Source organism: Artemia franciscana, chromosome 17 (assembly GCF_032884065.1).
Source record: "Artemia franciscana chromosome 17, ASM3288406v1, whole genome shotgun sequence".
NCBI classification, from domain to species: Eukaryota; Metazoa; Arthropoda; class Branchiopoda; order Anostraca; family Artemiidae; genus Artemia; species Artemia franciscana.
This window is the reverse complement of record NC_088879.1, coordinates 36235179-36255993: the sequence shown is the minus strand read 5'-3', so window position 1 is coordinate 36255993 and position 20815 is coordinate 36235179. Positions and strand designations below refer to the sequence as shown.

At 35.3% G+C, this 20815-nt stretch overlaps 1 protein-coding gene across 3 annotated transcripts in view; it reads left to right on the top strand.

Moving 5' to 3' along the window:
• Positions 1–20815, top strand: part of LOC136038211 (matrix metalloproteinase-2-like) — a 251182-nt gene that overhangs the window by 210122 nt on the left and 20245 nt on the right. For all 3 annotated transcript variants that reach the window (XM_065721295.1, XM_065721294.1, XM_065721296.1), the window contains exons 7-8: positions 4013–4149; positions 8664–9031. In XM_065721295.1, the coding sequence (XP_065577367.1) occupies positions 4013–4149; positions 8664–9031 (505 nt within the window). The remainder of the gene's footprint in view (positions 1–4012; positions 4150–8663; positions 9032–20815) is intronic.

Sequence of the window (20815 nt, the reverse complement as noted above, 5' to 3'; positions counted from 1 at the left end):
TATATATATATATATATATATATATATATATATATATATATATATATATGCGCGTATATATAAAAGAATCATGAGTAAAAAAATCGGCTAAAGTAAGCTAATTTGATCCCATACATCTTAAGAAGTTTTACCTATCCTTTGAAGATAAAGCTGTCTTTTGAAATCAACTGATCGCTATTGTATGGGTTTTTTAAGGACGAAAAGTGTTGCCGAATTTACCTTTTAATTTTGGTTATTTGTTTAAACTGTTGAACGTGGCAACATTGATGATAATTTGATACTTCCCCCCAAAAGTTCATAAATTTTGAAATTATGTTGCTGGTATCTTTACGATTTTTCCATTAGTTTGTTATAATTTCCATATATTTCAAATATTTTTGAACTTATTCAAAGTTTACGCCCCTGCCGCTGAAATAATTTAATGTGTACTTACCTGATTCATATTTTTGTATATTTTGCCTGAAACTAAAATAATGAAAGTGAACAATAAATATTTTCCCTGGCAGCTAACAAGTTTGCAGTTAGCACATAGTGAGGCAGCTCTAATTCGAAAACCTTAAGAAAATCAAGAGTGAAAACAAAGCAGTAATCATCTGGGACTTTTTCCTATCATAAATCGACTATTCAAAAGTAAATTTAATTAGTTATCAACTCATTTTAGGTTTTAATATGGTTGTTTACTTTTCTTTGAAAACCCTCTTATCAATTTTTTTTTTATTTTTTTTTAGCTTGACTATAATTTAATCAGCTATTGAAACTCGATACGATACTTTCCAAAAGCATCGAAACTTTTATATCGATTCTTTAAGTTACACACATTCTACAGTTGAGTAGGTTGGCCTAGACAAAATTACAAAATTGTGAAAGGATGGGAAATAATTAATACAGAAAAATATTTTCAAAATACTCGACGGGGAATATTTAATTGTATGTAATTATATGAATTGCAATATCTACAGTTCATTTCATTATAGTTAAATATAATGTACTAGCAGGAGAGCTTGTCAAATGACAGGCCCAAAGAGGAACAAAAAAACATAATGTATACTCTTTTGTGAGAGCTGGAGGAATTTTTTTTACCCCCTTTTCCAACACAAAAGTCGAAGTCTCTTTACACACCCCCTTAAACTTTCTGAAAGTTCAACTTGATCCCCAGCCGCGATAAACTTTGTCATAATTTTAATAAAACCTAGTGAATAAAGGTTTAAAGGAAATGGGAACGTCCTGGGAGGGTGTAAAGAAGGAGGCTTTAAATAGATTAGGTTGGAGGAGGAGCGTGCGTAGCTGTGTTGGCCTCAGGCGGCTTGGTGCTGCAGTGAGTTATTAGTAGTAGTAGTAGTACTGTATAATGAAAAACCCTCACTTGCCTTCAGGTATCTGTTGCAAAAGTCCAACAATTATTATCGGAGCTGAAGACTATTGATTGCCTGGGGGTTACCGGCATAACCAATTATATACTACAATTACTTCTACTAACAACTCATTTGTCTCTATGAGACCAAAACAGCCGTGTACGCTCCTGCTCCACCCCAATCTGCTAAAAAATTGACTGCTTACCCCTCTCTTGAAGTTTCAACTTCTTATACTTTGTTAGGGCCTGTTACTATCTCTTTGAGTGGGAAACTGCTTGTCGTTTGGCCCCAGATGCCAAACGACATCTGGCCCCTAGATGTTATTGCCGTGGGAAGTTGTATCAATTCACATTTTTCGTACAGCGTGTTGTGTGGTGTACAGCCTGTCAAACGACAATTCTGACAATTTCCCTGGACAACATCTAAACTATCTTTCTCGACCTTCAAAATCCCGACGTTTCAGAACCATGTTTGACCACTGTCAGTACTGTGGTCAGTACTTGTTCATTATTAACTTCAGCCTAAATTGGCAGATAACAACATATCTATACCAAATGATGATCATCAAACAGTTCGTGGTAACGCGAATGATTTTTTTTTCAGTAAGTTTGCTCAAGTTACTGCACAAATCAAACAGTTCGTGGTAACAACAAACTGTAGTAAGGAGCGACCCGGCTCAATAGTAATCAAAACTCTAAAAAATAGAATTTTGGTACCAATAGCTACATCAAAAGAATCGCATTTTGATGCTGATTTTAAATATACAAGTTTCATCAAGTTTAGTCTTACCCATCAAAAGTTACGAGCCTGAGAAAATTTGCGTTATTTTAGAAAATAAGGGGAAACACCCCCTAACAGTCATAGAATCTTAACGAAAATCACACCATCAGATTCAGAGTATCAGAGAACCCTTCTGTAGAAGTTTCAAGCTCCTATCTACAAGAATGTGGAATTTTATATTTTTTGTCAGAAGGCAGATCACGGATGCGTGTTTATTTGTTTTTTTTTTTTGTTTTTTTTTTTTTTTTCCCAGGGGTGATCGTATCGACCCAGTTGTCCTAGAATGTTGCGAGAGGGCTCATTCTAACGGAAATGAAAAGTTCTAGTGCCCTTTTTAAGTGACCAAAAAAATTGGAGGGCACCTAGGCCCCCTCCCACGCAAATTATTTTCCCAAAGTCAGCGGATCAAAATTCTGAGATAGCCATTTTATTCAGCGTAGTCGAAAAACCTTATAACTTTGTCTTTGGGGACGACTTACTCCCTCACAGTCCCCGTGGGAGGGGTTACAAGTTCAAAACTTTGACCAGTGCTTCCATATAGTAATGGTTATTGGGAAGTGTACAGGCGTTTTCCAGGAGGATTTTTTGGTTGGAGGTAGCGGTTGAGAAGAGGGGGATATGCTGGAGGAACTTTCCATCGAGGAATTTGTCATGGGGGAAGAAAATATCCATGAAGGGAGCGCAGGATTTACTAGCATTACTTAAAAAAATAATGAAAAAGTTTTTTTTCAGCTGGAAGTAAGCAGCAGTATTAAAACTTAAAACGAACAGAAATTATTACCCATGTGAGGGTCTCACCTCCTCCTAATATCTCGCTCTTTACGCTAAAGTATTTTTAGTAATTTCAACTATTTATTCTGCGGCTTTTGTGAATTCTTAATGAACCCAATTCTTAATGAATTGGGACAAAATTTCAGCTTTAGTGTAAAGAGCGAGGTACTGACGAGGGGGCAAACCCCCTCATATATGTAATAAAAACATAAGAATACAAAAGCTCTTTACGTAAGCTAATTTATAAGTTACGTATATCTTTTACTTATAAAAAGATTCGGAAAAAATTAAAAGTTCTAGTTGCCTTTTTAATTAACCGAAAATCGGAGGGCAACTAGGCTTCCTCCCCCGCTCTTTTTTTCTCAAAATCATTCGATCAAAAATTATGAGAAAGCCATTTAGCCAAAAAAAAAAAAATATACAAATTTCGTTTTAATTATTCCTCTGCGGAGAGCCAAAATCAAAACATGCATTGATTCAAAAACGTTCAGAAATTAAATAAAAAAAAACAAGTTTTCTAAATGAAAGTAAGGAGTGACATTAAAACTTAAAACGAACAGAAATTACTCCGTATATGAAAGGGGCTTTCCTTCTCAACGCCCCGCTCTTTACGCTAAAGTTTTTTTTTACTGTTTTTAAATGTAGAGTTAAGAGAAAGTGTCTAACTTTAGCGTAAAGAGCGGGGAGTTGAGAAGGAAAAGCCCCTTTCATATACGGAGTAATTTCTGTTCGTTTTAAGTTTTAATGTCGCTCCTTACTTTCATTTAGAAAACTTGTTTTTTTTTTTACTTAATAACACATAAAAGTGGCTAACATAAGTAGTGTGTTCTGCACGTATAATAATATTAAATTGATTATAACAAAGTTTATAATTTTATTGATGATTAAATTGATTATTTTTATTTTTATTGATTATTTAATTGATTGATTTTTATAATTAAATTGCTTATAATATAGCATTATCTGTTATCTTGGAACAAAAATAATAGTAAATAATTAGTTGTCAATAACTGAGAATGAAACACACCTGGAGGGTATTCCTCCTAATCTATTTTCTGGTCTTAGCCATTTGTTATTTTATCCATATAACTATTTCTATTGTTTTCTAGGTTATATCATGGTGATGGGTATCCTTTCGATGGCAAAGGTACTTTATTGGCGCATGCGTTCTTTCCTGGAAATCACATAGGGGGTGATGCCCACTTCGATGACGATGAGAATTGGACCCTTGAACCTAAAGACGGATGTAAGAAGCCTTTCTTTTCTTTCTTTTTAAAGCCTTTTTGTTTAAAAGAGCCTTTGAAGCAATAAAAAGAGAAAAAACAATGAATCTAGAAATACCCAGAACTCGGACACCTGTCCAGGGGAGAGTCTTTAGAAATACTCTGATTCTTTCGGTCTATTCAGATTTTTATAATTAACTAAAACAACTTTTTCCACAAGACAAGTTTTTCAAGGGAAAGTAAAGAGCTGAACAAAAATAAAGTCAAATAATCTTCCAAGCGCAAAACTACCCAAATCACTATCAGTAAATATATGAAACTCAGAAGGAACAGAAATTACAATAAATAGCCGAGTCAAACTCAAAACGAACAAAAATTAAAATGAGTAGGGCTGATAACTCCCATACCTTTTCAAGACCAGAACATAATTTGCTCTTTACTGAGAAAAAACAAACAAAATAATGACCGTGGATTGTCAGTTAAATTTACATATACTGACCTTTCTTCATTAAGGTTTTGATAATTTTTCATTTTTGAAAGTAAGAAAAGGGAAAATATTTCAAACGTATTTTGTTTTCAGTAAAGCGCAAATTGTGTTGTGTATAAATACCCCTTACGTAAAAGAACGACAACCTACCCTCGTGAAAAATTTTGATGCCTCTCCCTCTAAAGAAATCAACGTATCATATTGTTCCTGATACTACAAAAAAGGTGACAATAGAGTATATAAATTGGAATTTCTCCATTGTCCCCCTCTTCCTCCCTATCATCACTGTCAACCCTTATAATTTATAATTAATTTTCTTATGATTAATTCACATTGCTAAAGAGACATTTTATATCCAACGAATTAAAAAAAATTGTTTCCTTAAGGAATCATTTTTTCCTTATCACTCGCCGTAAGGCTCAATTTTAATTTTAATTATTCTGTAATTATTGATGGTGCTGAGGAAATAGAGAGACAGATTCCATATGAGCATGTAAACATGAATGATTAAAGGTAGGTTTAACCTGGCATCTTCTGAAAGTATTTTTTTTTTGTTTCAGGCAATTCTAACTGACTAAAAAAAAATCTAAGGTATGTATGCCGACAAAAAGATCTATTAAAGAGAATGATCTATACATATAAACATATCTTGCCCCTTTCAGCATGAACGATTCTTTTTTCCAAAGAAAAGAAAAAGTACAAAAAGAAGTGGAAAAATAAAGACAAGATACAGATTTTTATATCGATGTAGACTTTTGTATATATATATATTCTAAAATTTAGACTTTATTTTGGACTTCTAATCCCTCGCTCTTTACGCTAAGGTTTGACTCTTTGCCACAATTCTACTTTTTAAAACAATTAAAAGCTTTAGCGTAAAGAGCGAGGGATTGCGAAGGGGACCACTCATTTCATATACGGAGTAATTTCTGTTCGTTTTAAGTTTTAATGTCGCTCCTTACTTTCAGCTAAAAAAATTAGTTTTTTTTTTATTTAAACTCCATTAGAGACGAACCTGAACCTCCTCTTATAAGATTCCCATTCTCATCAGTCTTCAGCTAGGACTACCCTAGATACCTTAGAAAATCTTCTGTTTTTTCTTATTTGTATTGAGTTTGTGTGCTTTTTCTGATCTTTTTTGTTATTTTCTAGCACGTTTTAACTGTTTAATCAGGTTTTGTTTCTTTTTTTTCTTTTTTGTCTCGGATAATGGCTTTCGGATATAAGTTTAAAATACTTGGTTGTTTGTTTTAGTATTTATGTATTTTTATGGCACTTAGTATTTACCAAGTTACATATAGCGATCGCAATTTCTGTCTGTCTGTCTGTCGGTCCCGGTTTTGCTAGTTCGGGCACTTCCAGATAAGCTAGGACGATGACAGTTGGCTGGCGTATCAGGGACCAGAACAGATTAAATTATAAATAGTCGTTCCCCTAATTCGATCATCTTGGGGGGAGTAGAGGGACCGTTAATTCGGAAAAATTAGAAGAAATTAGTATTTTTAACTTAGGAACGGGTGATCAGATCTTAATGAAATTTGATATTTAGAAGGATCTCGTGTCACAGAGCTCTTAGTCTAAGTCCTGACCCGAGCTGGTGATATTGGGGGGAGTTGGAGGGGGAAACCGAAAATCTTGGAAAACGTTTAGAGTGGAGAGATCGGGATGAAACTTGGTGGAAAGAATAAGTACAAGTCCTAGATACGTGATTGACATAACCGGTCCGGATTTGCTCTCTTTGGGGGAGTTCGGGATGGGGGTTAATTCGGAAAAATTAGAAAAAATGAGGTATTTTTAACTTACAAACGGGTGGTCGGATCTTTATGAAATTTGGTATTTAGAAGAACCTCGTAACGTAGAGCTCTTATTTTAAATCCCCACGGGATCTGGGGAGATTTGGGGGAGTTGGATGAGGAAACCGGAAATCTTGGAAAGCGCTTATAGCGGAGAGATCGGGATGAAAATTGGTTGGAAGAATAAGTACAAATCCTAAATACGTGATTGACATAGCCGTACCGGATTTGCTCTCTTTGGGGGAGTTCGGGATGGGAGTTAATTTGGAAAAATTAGAAAAAATGAGGTATTTTTAACTTACGAATGGGTGATCGGATCTTAATGAAATTTGATATTTAGAAGGACCTCGTGTCTCAAAGCTCTTATTTGAAATCCCGACCGGATCCGGTAATACTGGGGGAGTTAGAGGGGGGGACCAGAAATCTTAAAAAACGTATGGGTGGAGAGATCAGGATGAAACTTAGGGGGAAAATAAGCAAAATTGCTAGATATGTAATTGACATAACTGGACCGGATCTGCTCTCTTTAGGGGAATCAGGGGGGATTTCCAGTGCTTTGGCGATTTCGGTGCTTCTGGCTGTGCTAGGACGATGAAAATTGGTAGGCGTGTCAGGGGCCTTCACAAATTGATTTTATAACAGTCGTTTCCCCTATTCAAACATCTGGGGGGCTGGAGGGAGGGGAAATCGTGAAAATGGAGGTAGGTTTATCTTACGAATGGATGATCAGATCTTAATGAAACTTGATATATAGAAAGATCTCATGTCTCGGATTCTCCATTTTGAATTCGGGTCGGATCCGAAGACATAGGGGGATGGAGAGGGGAAAAGTAAATCTTGGAAATTGGAAATCTTGGAAAACTCTTAAAGTGGAGAGATTGGGATGAAACTTGATGGGAATATTAAGTACAAGTTCTAGATACGTGATTGTATTGACCAGACCAGATTCGCTCTCTTTGGGGGAGTTGGAGAGATTTCTAGTACTTGGGCGAGTTTGAGAATATGTACAAGTTATAGATACCTGATTGACATAAGCCGACCGGATTTGATCTCTTTGGGGGAGTTGCAGGGATTTCTAGTGCTTTGGCGAGTTCGGTGCTTCTTGACGTGCTAGGACGATGAAATTGATAACTCTAGTACCGCGTCTAATTTTAGGTTCCGACCTCTCCACAAGTGCCATATGAGCTCTTGGCTCTTGTTTTCTTTTTTTCTGATATTTTTATGTTATTTTCTAGCAAGTGTTTAATGAATTGTTCTTTTTTTTCTTTTTTTTCCCACTGATAATGCCTCCCGGATGATATAAATCGTGCTTTATCTTCAATCTTCACTGTCTTGAATGGCATTCTTACAATGATTTAGTTTTCTTTTCATTTTAACTAAAAAATCAATATTTGGCCGCCTCTATTGTTGACCTCTTTTTTACCATTTAACCCTTCTTTTCACGCTTCTTATCCTTCTTTCTACCTTTCCATCTTCTTGTCTTTCCATCTACCTTTTCTATCCTCTTTTCTTTACCATTTCACCTTTTTCATTTTTCCCTTTCTTCTGCGAGCACTAGCTTTGTTACGCTGTCGCTGATCACGAATTCGCCCACGGTTTTTGATAAAGTTTTTAATTTAGTATGATCTAGTCTTATCTTTTTCTTCATATAAAATGGCTCGTTGATAATGGCTGTTTCTTTTCGGATGTAAAACTGATATATACGCATTTTTGTTAGTATTTATGTAATTATTGCTTTTCTCAACGTTCTCTATCTTAATAAATATTTTCCCATTCTTTTATTTTTCTTTCTTTTTAACTACCAAGTCGCAAGTTGGTCGCCTATATCGTTAACCGTTCTTTTTTTACCTTTTAACTGTTCTTAACTTTACGAAAAACGTGGTTCAATCCCCCTTTCTTTGGCTATAATGAAAGAAAGGTTGAGATGGCGCGGACACATTCTGCGGATGGAGGATGACAGATTGCCTAAGATTGTCGTTGTCCACCAACCGTCTAGGGCCAAACGAAAAGCAGGTTGTCCTCGAATGGGGTGGGAGGATGTTGTAAGGAAAGATTTAAAGGAGACGGGCACTTCCTGGTTGGGTAGAAAGAGGGAGGCTTTGAACAGATTGGGATGGAGGAGCAGTATTTATATCTGTGTTTGCCTCAGGCCACTTGGGCCTCCCGTAAGTTGTTAGTATTAGCAGTAGTAGTATATTAAATTTTCCACCTGTATATTTTTCCATCTTTCTTTCTACCTTTACATCTCTTCTTTCAGCACTTACTTTTTACGCTGTTGCTGCACACGAATTCGGTCACAGCTTAGGACTTTCTCACTCGTCAGACAGTGAAGCAATTATGTTCCCTTACTATCAGCACTCAAGTGCAGATTATACCTTGGGTCATGATGATGTACTCGGTATTCAAGCTCTCTATGGTGCTAGTGATGACTGGGGAAATGTTACACCGTCATCACAACGTCCACCTAAGGTGACTGTCCCTCCAAAACCAACAAGAAAACCTAGTACGACAGATGTCCCTATATACCGACCGACGACAGAAGCTCCTATCGTTCCTGAAACTTGTGACACCTCTTATGACGCTATTTCACTCATTCGGGGGGAAGTGTTCGTATTCAAAGGAAAGGTAAGGCTGCTTACCTTTCGAAGGTAAGGCATTGATAAAATTCAATAAATATAATTTAAAAGTAGATCTTAATGTTGAATGATAAGGAACGGGTAAGCCTTAAATAATGACTCATCAAACATCAAACATGAGTCGTCATTTGGTAGTCAAATGCGCTATGAATAATCAACTTACTATAGGTAATAATTCTAGATGAGATGGAAGGATGGTGGAAGTCTGGGACTATTCTCGGTGCATAATATCTGCCCCCCCCCCTGCTAAAAAGAAAAGATCACAGAATCGATAAAAAGAAAAATTAAAAAAAAACTCAAAAAGAAAAATCAAAAGAAAATGATTCATCACTTTCAACTGTTATCACAGTTAGATGTGAAGAAGTTTCTTCTGCCGGTCCGCATCGTTCTTGGAGTCACTGAAAAGGGTTGCTTCTAGTAGGGTATAGCGTGATCGTCCAATAGGGACTGGGTAAGTAGAACGGTTTCCGACATTAACTTTTACCTTGTTTCTTTGATTTTTTTTTTACCCTACCTTAAGTGACGAAACTTCTGAATAAATAATGTTAGACCTACCGTTGCATTGTTGACTCTGAACTCTGAAAGTCAGATTTATTTTTGAAACAAAAAGTAAGATTTCACTTTGTACAAAGGTGAATTTAGGGCTCTTTTTTTATTTATATTTATTTTTATTTTTATTTAATTTTCGCTTTTTTTCGGTGTCAAAAGGTTAGGCTGTAGTTAGTTTGAGGAACTTTTATCAGTTTCCAAAATTCCATAATACACTTTGACCTTTTTTTAGACAAACTTGGTGATTCTTATTAGGAAATAGCCCAAGGCCTACCATTTTCCATGTTGACTCTGGAAGTTTAAACTTTATTTTGAAAAAAAAAATGTACACTTCATTTTCTAAAGGCAAACATAGGGTTCGTTTTTTAATTAATATATTTTCTGATAGTTTTTTTCACTTAAAATTTTTCTTTCAGTGTCAGAAGAAGCGACTTTGCTTAGTTTCACAAGCCTCATTTTTGGCATGTTAGTTTTTGGTCACTATTCAGAAATCACTTTTCTGCTTTTAATCTCTTAGTAATATCGCATTTAATATCTGATAATATATGATTTAATATTGATATCAATTGCTGATATAACAGGAATGCCCAGTAATAAAACAGAGATTAGCTTTTATAAAAGCTTTCTGTTTGTATGTCCCAGCGATATGATAATACTAATGATTTTGACAAATCCTCATGCTTTTGATTAAATCACTAATTTTGTCCTGTCGGTTTTTCACTTCTGAGATGAAGACGAAGTGAAAAGGGTGATTGAAGGGAAGTTTTATCTCGGTACTAATTCCATCCTAGCTTCGCCCTGGTGTGGAACACTAAACGGTGTTCGTAATCAGATGGCACCTCCAGCGGCGTATTATTTTCTGTAAAAAAAAAAAAACATAAATTTGTTGTAAATGCATATTAAAATTTCTAACTCTAAATCTGTTATGGTTTATAATTATTCCTATTATGGCTTTATTCTTATATAAGGCTTTTGTTGCTTATTTTTAGATAATATATTTTGTAAAAAAATTTCGCTTTGAAAATTTTTTCAGTGTCAAAAGTTAGACTATACTTAGTTTCAGAAACCTTATTTTTGATATGTTATTTTGAATTCGCTGCAACAGCATTTGCTTGAAGCATACATAATTTTCGGGTGGATGAGAAGAATACTTAACTGTGTTAGCCTCAGACGGCTTGGTGCTGCAGCGAGCTAGTAGTAGTAGTACCGTGTATAATATTTGAGTTTTACTTATTTTCGTAACTCATATTTAAAAAATTATACCAAGTGAAGAAACAGATGCTGGTTTTTATGAAAGCGTTCTAAAATATGATAATTATTCAAATCCCTTTTTTATATCTGAATTCTCGGATGTTCAAATGGAAGGAATTTGAATTTGCAACGGTTATTGGCCAAAAAAAAATAATATAAGCGGCCGACGCGAGTGTCACGCTGAATTTCAATCGGAATACGGCTAATATAAAAGTTTTTTGGGGATGAAAGGCAAGGCTTTAAAGTATTTTTTTTATTTACTTTTTTTCATTTCATTTTATTTAAAGTTGTTCCAGGTATTTTGAAGACGTATTGATAATAGTATTGTTCAATATATGATATATAAAAAGAATTTCTTTATTCAATTACACAAAGAAAGAATTTTTTTCAATGGGAGTGTGGTCTTTTGCCAAATGTCCAAACGAGCCGCAGTAATTCAAAATGTGTTAGTGGTGTTTTTTTTTATATAACATGGAAAAAAAAATAATTAAAAGAACAAATAAAAAAAATGTAAAAATTACAGTCCATTCTTTTAAATTAGCAAGATCTATCGACCGGCTCAATCTGTTTTTCCTATCTTATTTGGATTTCAAGATGCTTATAAGTTTAAATTGCTTCTTAATCTGTTACGAATATTTGAATACTTGGAAGATATTTTCCATAAGCTTCCATAAAATTTTGAGTATTTAAGAATATTTCTATAGATATTCAGGAACTAAAGCTTCTAACATCAAACATTGTTTTTGTCGTATTAAATAATTAAAGAAATCCTCCTTATGCAAAAAAAAAAACAACTGATTCTCATAAAAGTGGAAGAAAAAAATATGTTTTTTATCTTTTCGCTCCCCTCCTAGTTTGTAACATACCATCTTTTGTAATGTCGCAGCTGAAATGTCATCGATTATTTAGCTAAGCCTCTGCTATGAAATAAGGTAGGCTTTCTCTAAAAAGGGAATAAGCAAATTATTTGAAGAATACTAGAAATTCCAGGGAAATTTAAAGAATATCGACATTTGGGATAGGGAGAGCCATGAGCCCAAAGCCCCTATATCTACATGCGCGTCTAGTCCAGATGTATTTGCGTTTATTTCTAAAACAACATTACAATATTTATTCAAAATTTTTTTCTTGACCTTTTTGCTATGCAAGTTTTTGGGAAAACATTTTTCAACACTTACTAAATAATCAGTGTTCATGTTGAAGTTCTGAGTTATTCTGTTCTGTTTTCTTTTTTTTGTTGCCAGAATGGATTATACAAAAAAACGGCTTTGTGGCTAGATAGGCAGGCATAAATAGGCGATCACTGTCTAGACACTAAGCTCTTATTTAACAAGAAAAACGGTAATCAATTATCTAGTGAAACTATAATTTTATGAAAATATCTTCATTTTTTGCATTCTCAATCGACGCCCAGTTTTTAGCTATTTTCATAAGTGAACAAGGAAAACTGGAAGTTAGACTGAGGTAAATTAATTTTTAGCAAAAAAAAAATCAATCACGCTTGATATGAATTGTTCTGCTTCAATTTAAATGGAAAATACCATTTTATCTGACAGTCTGTTAAACTACGATATTTGAAGTACGAAGGACAGTGGGAATGAAGGCGGACTATTTGAACTGGTCAAGTGAATCTTACAGAACCATATATAATTTTGGAAATTACAAAAAATCAGGGATTCAGTTTCGAATGAAAAAGATCTCTGTGTATTGTAATGCAGTTTTTGTTAGTATCGGATGTCACATTAAGCAAAAAAAAATCTTGGTTGAAAAATCAGCAAGAAAAAGCTAAAAATAGGGGGCACCAACAGCTTACGTAGGTATAGCTTCCCTTTGAAGGTGCCGTTGTCTTTGGTAATAACAAAAATGTTAGCGTTTCTATTTTTATTGCGGAAACACTGACGTAAAAGTGGTACTGCTCAAAAACTTAACAATTTTTCCGAATAAACCTGCGTGTGGTCCAGGGAAACATTTTTTTTTTCTTATTAATTTTGATATGAACTCATCGTACTTTGACAGCCGTGTCTTGGATTAATCATCTCTTCACAGTTAACGATTGATGCTCTGAAACTGTAGTAGAGGTATAGATGCTAGAGATGGAAGATTATAGTAGATGTTATATTGCTATATTTTCGACTAACAGTTCTTTTAAGGTTAGTAATTAATGCCACTGCTAATACTACATTCATTCTTATCCCTTTTCTTTAAAAGAAATTTAATTGAAGCTTTCCTAAAATCCCTACGTATTTCTCTTCGAGTTAAAAATTTTGAATATCATCCCTAATTTCAAACCACTATCTAAAAAAAAACTATTTAAAAAACATCAAAATTTAAACTCAAAAATCTATTTTAAAACCACAAACATATATCAGCACCTATAGCCTTAGCATTTTCTGATCATTTCAGTACCTGATTGAAACCATCCTTGAAAAATGTTCTTTCACTTTTAAATAAATCAAAACACCCTCAAAATATGCGGGCCACCCCTTGTACCCCCCCCCCCCCAATACAATATCTTACTCCTGACTGAGGTAGGCAAAGTAAAGATGTTAGTGAAAGTCTAGCCTAAAAATATCACGATCAAACTCCATATTTTATACCTGGACCAGAAATTTTAGAGATTAAAAATGCGAATTTTTTAGAAAAGAATTTTATTCTTTCCCAAAAAGAACGAACACTGTAACGTATTTTGAATACGTTGAACCCGTCACATTGAACCAGCGGTCATTTGATATTAGGACTCGGCTCATTTTAGCGAGAATTATAATTTCTAGTGCTCGTTTCAAGGAAGAAATGTTAAGATTAATCCTCAACTATAACTATCACAAGCCCAGACAAGCCGAATTTTGACTGCTCTTTTCGTTTTAAGACCCAAGTTTTCCAAATTTTCGTGAGATTTTTTTCAGGTAACTACTCATGTATAAAGTAAAAGATCAAGTTCTTTATAACTTGATAACTGTTCAGATACTCTGGCAATTTTGAGACTCCAATTATTTGTGTAGAGTACCGCATAGTTACAGGCCAAACTTTTGGTGGGATTATGGATTCCAAAAAGCAAGTTTCAAAGAGTTAATTTCTCCATTCCGCTTGGCAGGGCTTTCCATCATATACAAGAACAAAATAATTCCATGTGTTGGGAAACGTTTTCAATTAAGACAATACCCCTCAAAAATCTTCATTTATTGCAATTTTTATTTTTTATTTTTTGTGAAAAAGTGTTCATAGAAAATAGAGAGAAGGCTTTCAAACAAAATTTAAATAAATTATTGTTGTTTGTTGTTTTGTGCCACAACCAGCGTTTTTGGTCTAAATACGGTGAATGTTTTAGAAGTCCGAAGCTACCTCTCTCTCTGTAAGTTCTGATACTTAGGATTGATACAATTTTTAATCTTCCTCGCCCACTTCAAAAATTGAAAAATATACTGGTTCCTTGTTTTTCCTTGTTTTTTATTTCTTTTTTAGTGGCCGAAAAATATTATGTAGCCAACTTATTTTTGGCTAAAAATTGTATTATTGTAAAAAAAAATGTCATAGGTATACACAAATCAATCCTTGAAGGGAGGAGGGCAAATTGAAAAAAAGACTAAGCCCACTATTTTTCAATGTTTCCAGGGCGTCGATTGACCAATTTCAGAAGAAAGGGGGAAGGCAATTCACCTGATAATAAACAGTTGGTCCGTCTACTAGATCGTTTGGAATGTAGATGTAGATGTACACGTACACTTTGCAGAGTTTATGTTGTTCTGTAATTTACTGATTACTCCAGCCTGGGTAACATAAAACAATCTTCGGGTGCTATGATAAAAAATACTCTAGGGTAAAGACGGGGAGCACTGAGAATGGCCGTCACCCTCCTCATATTTAGGGTATTGCTTATTATGAGTTTCAGGTCTATTCCTCATTTTCATTTTGAAAGTTTTTTGTTTGTTTGATAAGGCAGACGCGCAAAGCTTGCTTCCTTGTCCCTTTCACATACCATCTAATGTCAGCAGTTTTAAAGTATCATACCTGCCTATACTAATACTACTACTACTAACTCACTCCAGCACCAAGCCGCCTGAGGCCAACACAGCTACGCACGCTCCTCCTCCAACCTAATCTATTCAAGGCCTCCCTCTTTACACCCTCCCAGGAAGTTTCCATTTCCTTTAAATCTTTATTTATGACATCCTCCCAACCCAGACAAGGACGACCTGCTTTCCGTGTAGCCCCAGACGAGTGGCCAATCCTTGGCAATTTGTCATCCTTCATCCGCAGAACATGGCCTAGCCATCTCAACCTTTATTTCATTGTAGCCCTAGAAAGCGGGATTGAACCACATTTTTCGTACAACCTACTGTTTGAAATACGGTCAGTCAGCCGGGTACCCAGAACAAATCGTAGGCAATTTCTCTGGAAAACATCTAGTAAATTTTCGTATGCTTTTCGGAGCGCCTATGCTTCAGAGCCATATTTGACCACTGTCATCACTGTAGCTTCCAATATTCTAAGCTTGGTTTGCAGACTTATCTTTCTACTCTTCCAAACTTTTTTTTAACTCTGAAAAAACACCCTGAGCCTTAGCTATTCTACTTTTAACATCTTCACTGCTCCCACCGTCTTTACTAATATAATACTACCAAGGTAAGTGAAGCTCCCAACCTGATCAATGTTTTCGTTACCCAACGTCACCTTTTCATCTTCACTTATTCCTAGCCTTAGTGACTGAGTCTTCTTCACATTAATTTTCAAGCCTATTCTAGCACCCTGAACACGCAAAACCTCTAAAAAGTCATTCATTTTGCTCACACTTTCATCTAATATGCTTAAATCATCAACATAATCTAAGTTCAGGAGCGTTTTTCCTCCCCATTTGCTTCCGTGGTCTCCAATTGCCTTTCCTGTGCTCCTTAAGACGAAGTCCATCAAAATGATCCATATAAAGGGGGATAGAAGACAATCCTGCTTAAATCCTGTTTTAATACAAAACCAGTTCCTAACCTCATTTCCTACCTTAACAGCAGCAGTGTTATTCTCGTACATAGCACTGATCACTTTAGTGTATTTTTCTGGTATAATATACAAGGATAAGACCTTTGCTAACGCTCTTCTATCAACAGAATCGAAAAATTGCTCATAATCGGTAAAACTGAGGACCAAAGGTGTTTGATAACGAAGGAACTTCTCAATAATTAACCTAAGAGTGAAAACTTGGTCGACACAGCCTCTGCCTTTTCTAAAACCGTACTGTTCTTCCCTTAAAACTTTGTCTACACCATCTCTCAGTCTAAAAAGTATCATATTACTCAGTAATTTGCTACCTACAGAGACCAGACTAATGCCTCGATAATTACGACATTTACTCTTGTCACCTTTCTTATACAGTGGTTTAATTAAGGTTTTCCTAAAATCATTAGGTACTTCCCCTTTTTCAAAAATCATGTTCATAATCTTCAGTAGCTTATTTCTAACCACAGAGCCACCATATTTAAGAAACTCATTTATCACACTATCAGCACCTGGAGCCTTATTACTTTTTAATCCTTTTAGTACTGTCGCTAATTCTTCCTCACTAAACAAATCTTCCTTCACATCCAGGGTATCACAAACTTTTTCATTTTCATCTATATCTTTTCCTGCAACTGTATCTCGGTTTAGCACATTCTCAAAATGTTCCACCCATCTTTCTTTAACTTTTTCTTTATCGCTAATTGTTGTCTCATTTCTGTCTTTAGCTGGGACTAGTCCGGCTTGACCACTCCCTTTCAATTTATTAACATGCCAGTATAATATTTTACTATTATGCCGTCTAGCCGCATCTTCCAGATACTCAGCAATTTTATCCATGGCCTTCACTTCACATCTCCTTAGTTCATATTTTAACGCTTTCTCCACTTTCTTTACATTCCTTTTGTTTTCATACGACCTATCACTCAGATAATTCTTGTGCAAACCCTTTCTACTCTCTAAAAGCTTTTTCACTAATATTCCTAGTTGCAGTCTTAGCACTCTTCCTTAAGACACCATCAGCAACTTCACAAATTGTTTTTCTAAAATTATTCCATCCGTCTTCCACATTGTCAAATTTTAATCTCTCAAGTTTAGTATTCAACTGTTCCTGGAAGTTTTTTCTCAAATTTTTCATCCTGAGGTTTACCAACATCATAACTTTCCGGGAGGTAGTTACCCTTCCGAAATTTCAGCTTTGAATTAACCTTAGACACTACTAGATGGTGATCTTTACTTTTAATATCAATAACAGCACTAATATACTCCCTAGTATCGTGTATTGATCCTGCTAGTCTTCGGTTTACAATGACGTAATTAATAAGGTTTGCCGTCTTGCCATCACGTGAATACCATGTCAACTTATGGGTCATTTTGCGACCAAACACCGTATTGGTTATAACTAGGTTGTTATACCTACAAAATTGCAAAAGTCTATAGCCATTACTGTTTTCTTTTCCTACACCAAATTTACCTAGGCTAGGATACCATCTATCCCTATTTCTACCAACCTGGGCATTAAAATCTCCTAGCAAAAACACCATATTTCTACCTGTTACCCTGTCTATTTGCTCCTGTAACTGCAAGTAAAGTTCATCTGAGTCACTAGTATCTCCATCAGTTGGTTCAACAGGGGCATATACTACTATAACTGATACACTGAACTTTTTAGTCATAAAATGAGCAATTAGTATTCTATTATTAATACCTTCCCAGCCTAAACAGGACTTCAAGCAGCAGCTTCCTTATTCATCATGAGCCCTACTCCCTGTCTATGTACCCCATCCTTCCTGCCTGAGTAAACAAATTCTATGTCACCTAATTTCATGCTTCCTACTCCTGGAATATGAGTTTCTGAAGCTCCTAATAAATCCAGTTCAAACCGTCTGAATTCGTCTGTCAAAATGTCAATGCGATAGTCATTTCTTAACGTCGTAACATTCCAAGTTCCAATTTTCATGTTCTTTAAATCTTTGAAATTATTTTGGCCTCAGGAAAAGCAATGATCCCGGATACCAGTGCAGGACGGGGACCAACATATCTTCTCAAGTCTACACCGAAGCTTTTAAGCCGGCTTAGAACCAGACAGCAAGAAATACCTGGGACCTCCAGTAAGTTGGAGGCTTTGTGCAATCCTGGGCCCATCTTGATCACAACATGGTTTTCAGCACTTGGCGATGCTCTTCTATCAACAAGAGTCGAAATCCTCCTGCACAGACAGTCCCAAGCCTATTACCTCCGACTCATTATATATTCATGCCTACAAATATTATGCTACTATGGGGAGGCAACCCATTGTAGATAAATTAGCTAGGAAGAGGTTTTTCAGCCCGTAAACGCCCTTCAAAACAAAGCAAGCCCAGAAGAATATCCAATAATCAGAATCAGGTGCGAGTGCTATGTTGTTTACTAGGATATAATTTCGATCAGTTCAAAGTAGGCTCGAGCTCTTCTTGGAATTTTACAATACGTAATTATATTAGGAAAAGTTCAACATATCAGCAACAAAGATGAATTTCGGGATGATCAATTAATAAATTAATTAATAAAAAGAAGTAATTAATACATTTTGAAAACAGGTCGAGAAAAATTTTCTGGAAAGCCTTTCACGCTTGATTAAAGTTTGAATCTTCACCGTCATACCATATTTTTCTATTTTTGAATAACTTACTGTGTTGATTGTGGATGACTTAGACGACGATTATGACGATTTTATGGACTTTATATTAGCATAGTCTGAAAGGACCTGTTTACGTGTGTAAGGTTAGACTCAACGTAACGTAACTGAACCACTTAGCACAGAAAAAAACGTACGTATTGTGAAAACTGCTAAAGAACTACGTCTCGATCTTAGTTCCTAAGCACTTTAGCGTCAGTTGGAGGGTGACTATATGCCCGCCTAGATTCCCTCCTTTATGTTTAAAAATATCTTTTGGGGGGCTATTTTTATTGATATGCCTTTTATTTGGTATTTTCATTGAAATGCCTTCTGTTTGTTATTTCCATTGCAAAAATTGAAAAAAAGGCAAATTTGCCCCCTAGATTAAAAAAAAGCATTTTGCCCGCCTCCCCCTGAAAAATTATGAATTGAAGCTTTTGACCAACAAATTTCTACTTTCATTTCAGAAGAAAAGAAAAGGAATAAAATTACTGAAATTTAAGTAAGAAATTAAAAAAGTAAATTTATATTTTGTTTAAACTTTGCTATTGATTTCTCTAAGGAAGGCTTTTAAAAAATTCTAAGAATTAAATACTCCCCCCACCCCCCACTAAAAGAAAATCCCTGAATTGACTGCCCAAGAAGCTCGAAATGAAGAGTAACTTTTACTTTCGTTTCAAAAGAAGAGAAAAGGAAGAAGGACTCTTGCAATAAACCAAAAAAAAAAGAAAATTTATATTTAGTTTAAACTTAGCTGCTAATGCCTCTGAGCAAGGCTTTAAAGAAAGCTATTCTAATGGGTGCCCCCCTCCCCTAGATTAAAAATATTTTTGCTCCTCTACGTTTTGCTCCCTTTCCCCCTCAAAAAAGATCCGTGAATTGACGCCACTGCCAAAAAGCCCGAAAAAAAAACCACTTTCATTTTTTAAAAAAGGGAGTAATAACTCCTGAAAGCTCACGTAAGAAATTGAAAAAGTAAACTTATATTTGGTTTAAACTTTACTATTAATGTCTGAGCAAGGCTTTAACATAAAGCTATTCTAATGAGTGCTTGAGCACGATTGCCAGATCTACTTCCTGTAAGTCTTGACAACGCCGGTCTCCGCTTACTTAGCAATAAATAATATAAACAACAATTAGGAGTCTTATTGAATAGGGGTTCGCCGTATTTACCAGAATATTAAGTAAAGCGGTTCTTAGGTCTTTTTATATCCGCAACATTATTGAGTTGCACTCGTCTGAGGATGATGCCGTTGCATATAATAATAATAATTTATTTAAATTAATTGTGATTTATTTAAAATGGAAAAAAAGTTGAGCAATAAGAAAACATCAGAAAGGATAAGGAAATAGCTCAGATTTTGAAATAACAGGTTCAGGCTTCCTCCCAAGTGACAAAACCGTCGTTGCTGGACCATTAGTTACGCCCGTTATTATGGACCTTTATTATAATACCCTGGTGGCAAGTATAATAAGAATCCAACGGTCAAAAATGCACTGATAATTCACGAGAGGTTCCCGAGTTTCAAAAACCGTGTACATCAGATGATAGGGGCCAAGAGTAGCGGAACTGTGCCGTGAAGTCTTTGTGACTGTGCTACACAGGGTGGAAAGTAGCACAGTGGCCGCAACGTTCAGGCGGTGGAAAGTGGACAACCACTCGACAGAACACTCAGATAGGTTTTTTGATATATAGATTAACTTTAAATTAAACTGTCAGTTAAAAGTTTGCTTTAGAAACAAAGTAATCAAACAGTTTACATGTAACTTTAATTAAGGAGTGATGCGGCTCAATAGTAACCGAAACTGTAAAAAACGGAATTTTGATAATAATATTTATATCAAAAGAATTGGCTCTTTATACTGATTCCAAATCTATGAGATTCATTAAGTTTAATTGTACCCATCAATGGCCACAACCCTGAGAAAATTTGCCTAATTTTTGAAAAAGGGAGTCACTCCTTAAAGATCAAAGAATCTTAATTAAAATCACACCGTCAAATTCAGCGTATCAGAGAACGTTACTGTAGAGGTTTCAAACTCTCATTTTAAAAAATGGGGAATTTTGCGTTTTTTGTCAGAAGAAAGATCACAGATGCGTGTCTATTTTTCCGCAGGGGTGATTGTATTATACCAATGGCCCTACAATATTGGGAAAGGGTTCATCTGAATAGTAATTACAAGTTCTAATGCCCTTTTTAAGTGACCCAACAGATTAGAGGGCAGCTAGCCCCCCTCTCACGCCTCTTTTTTTACTAAAGCCGTTTGATCAAAATTTTGAAATAGCCACATTGTTCAGCATAATTGAAAGGTCCAATAACTATGCTTTAG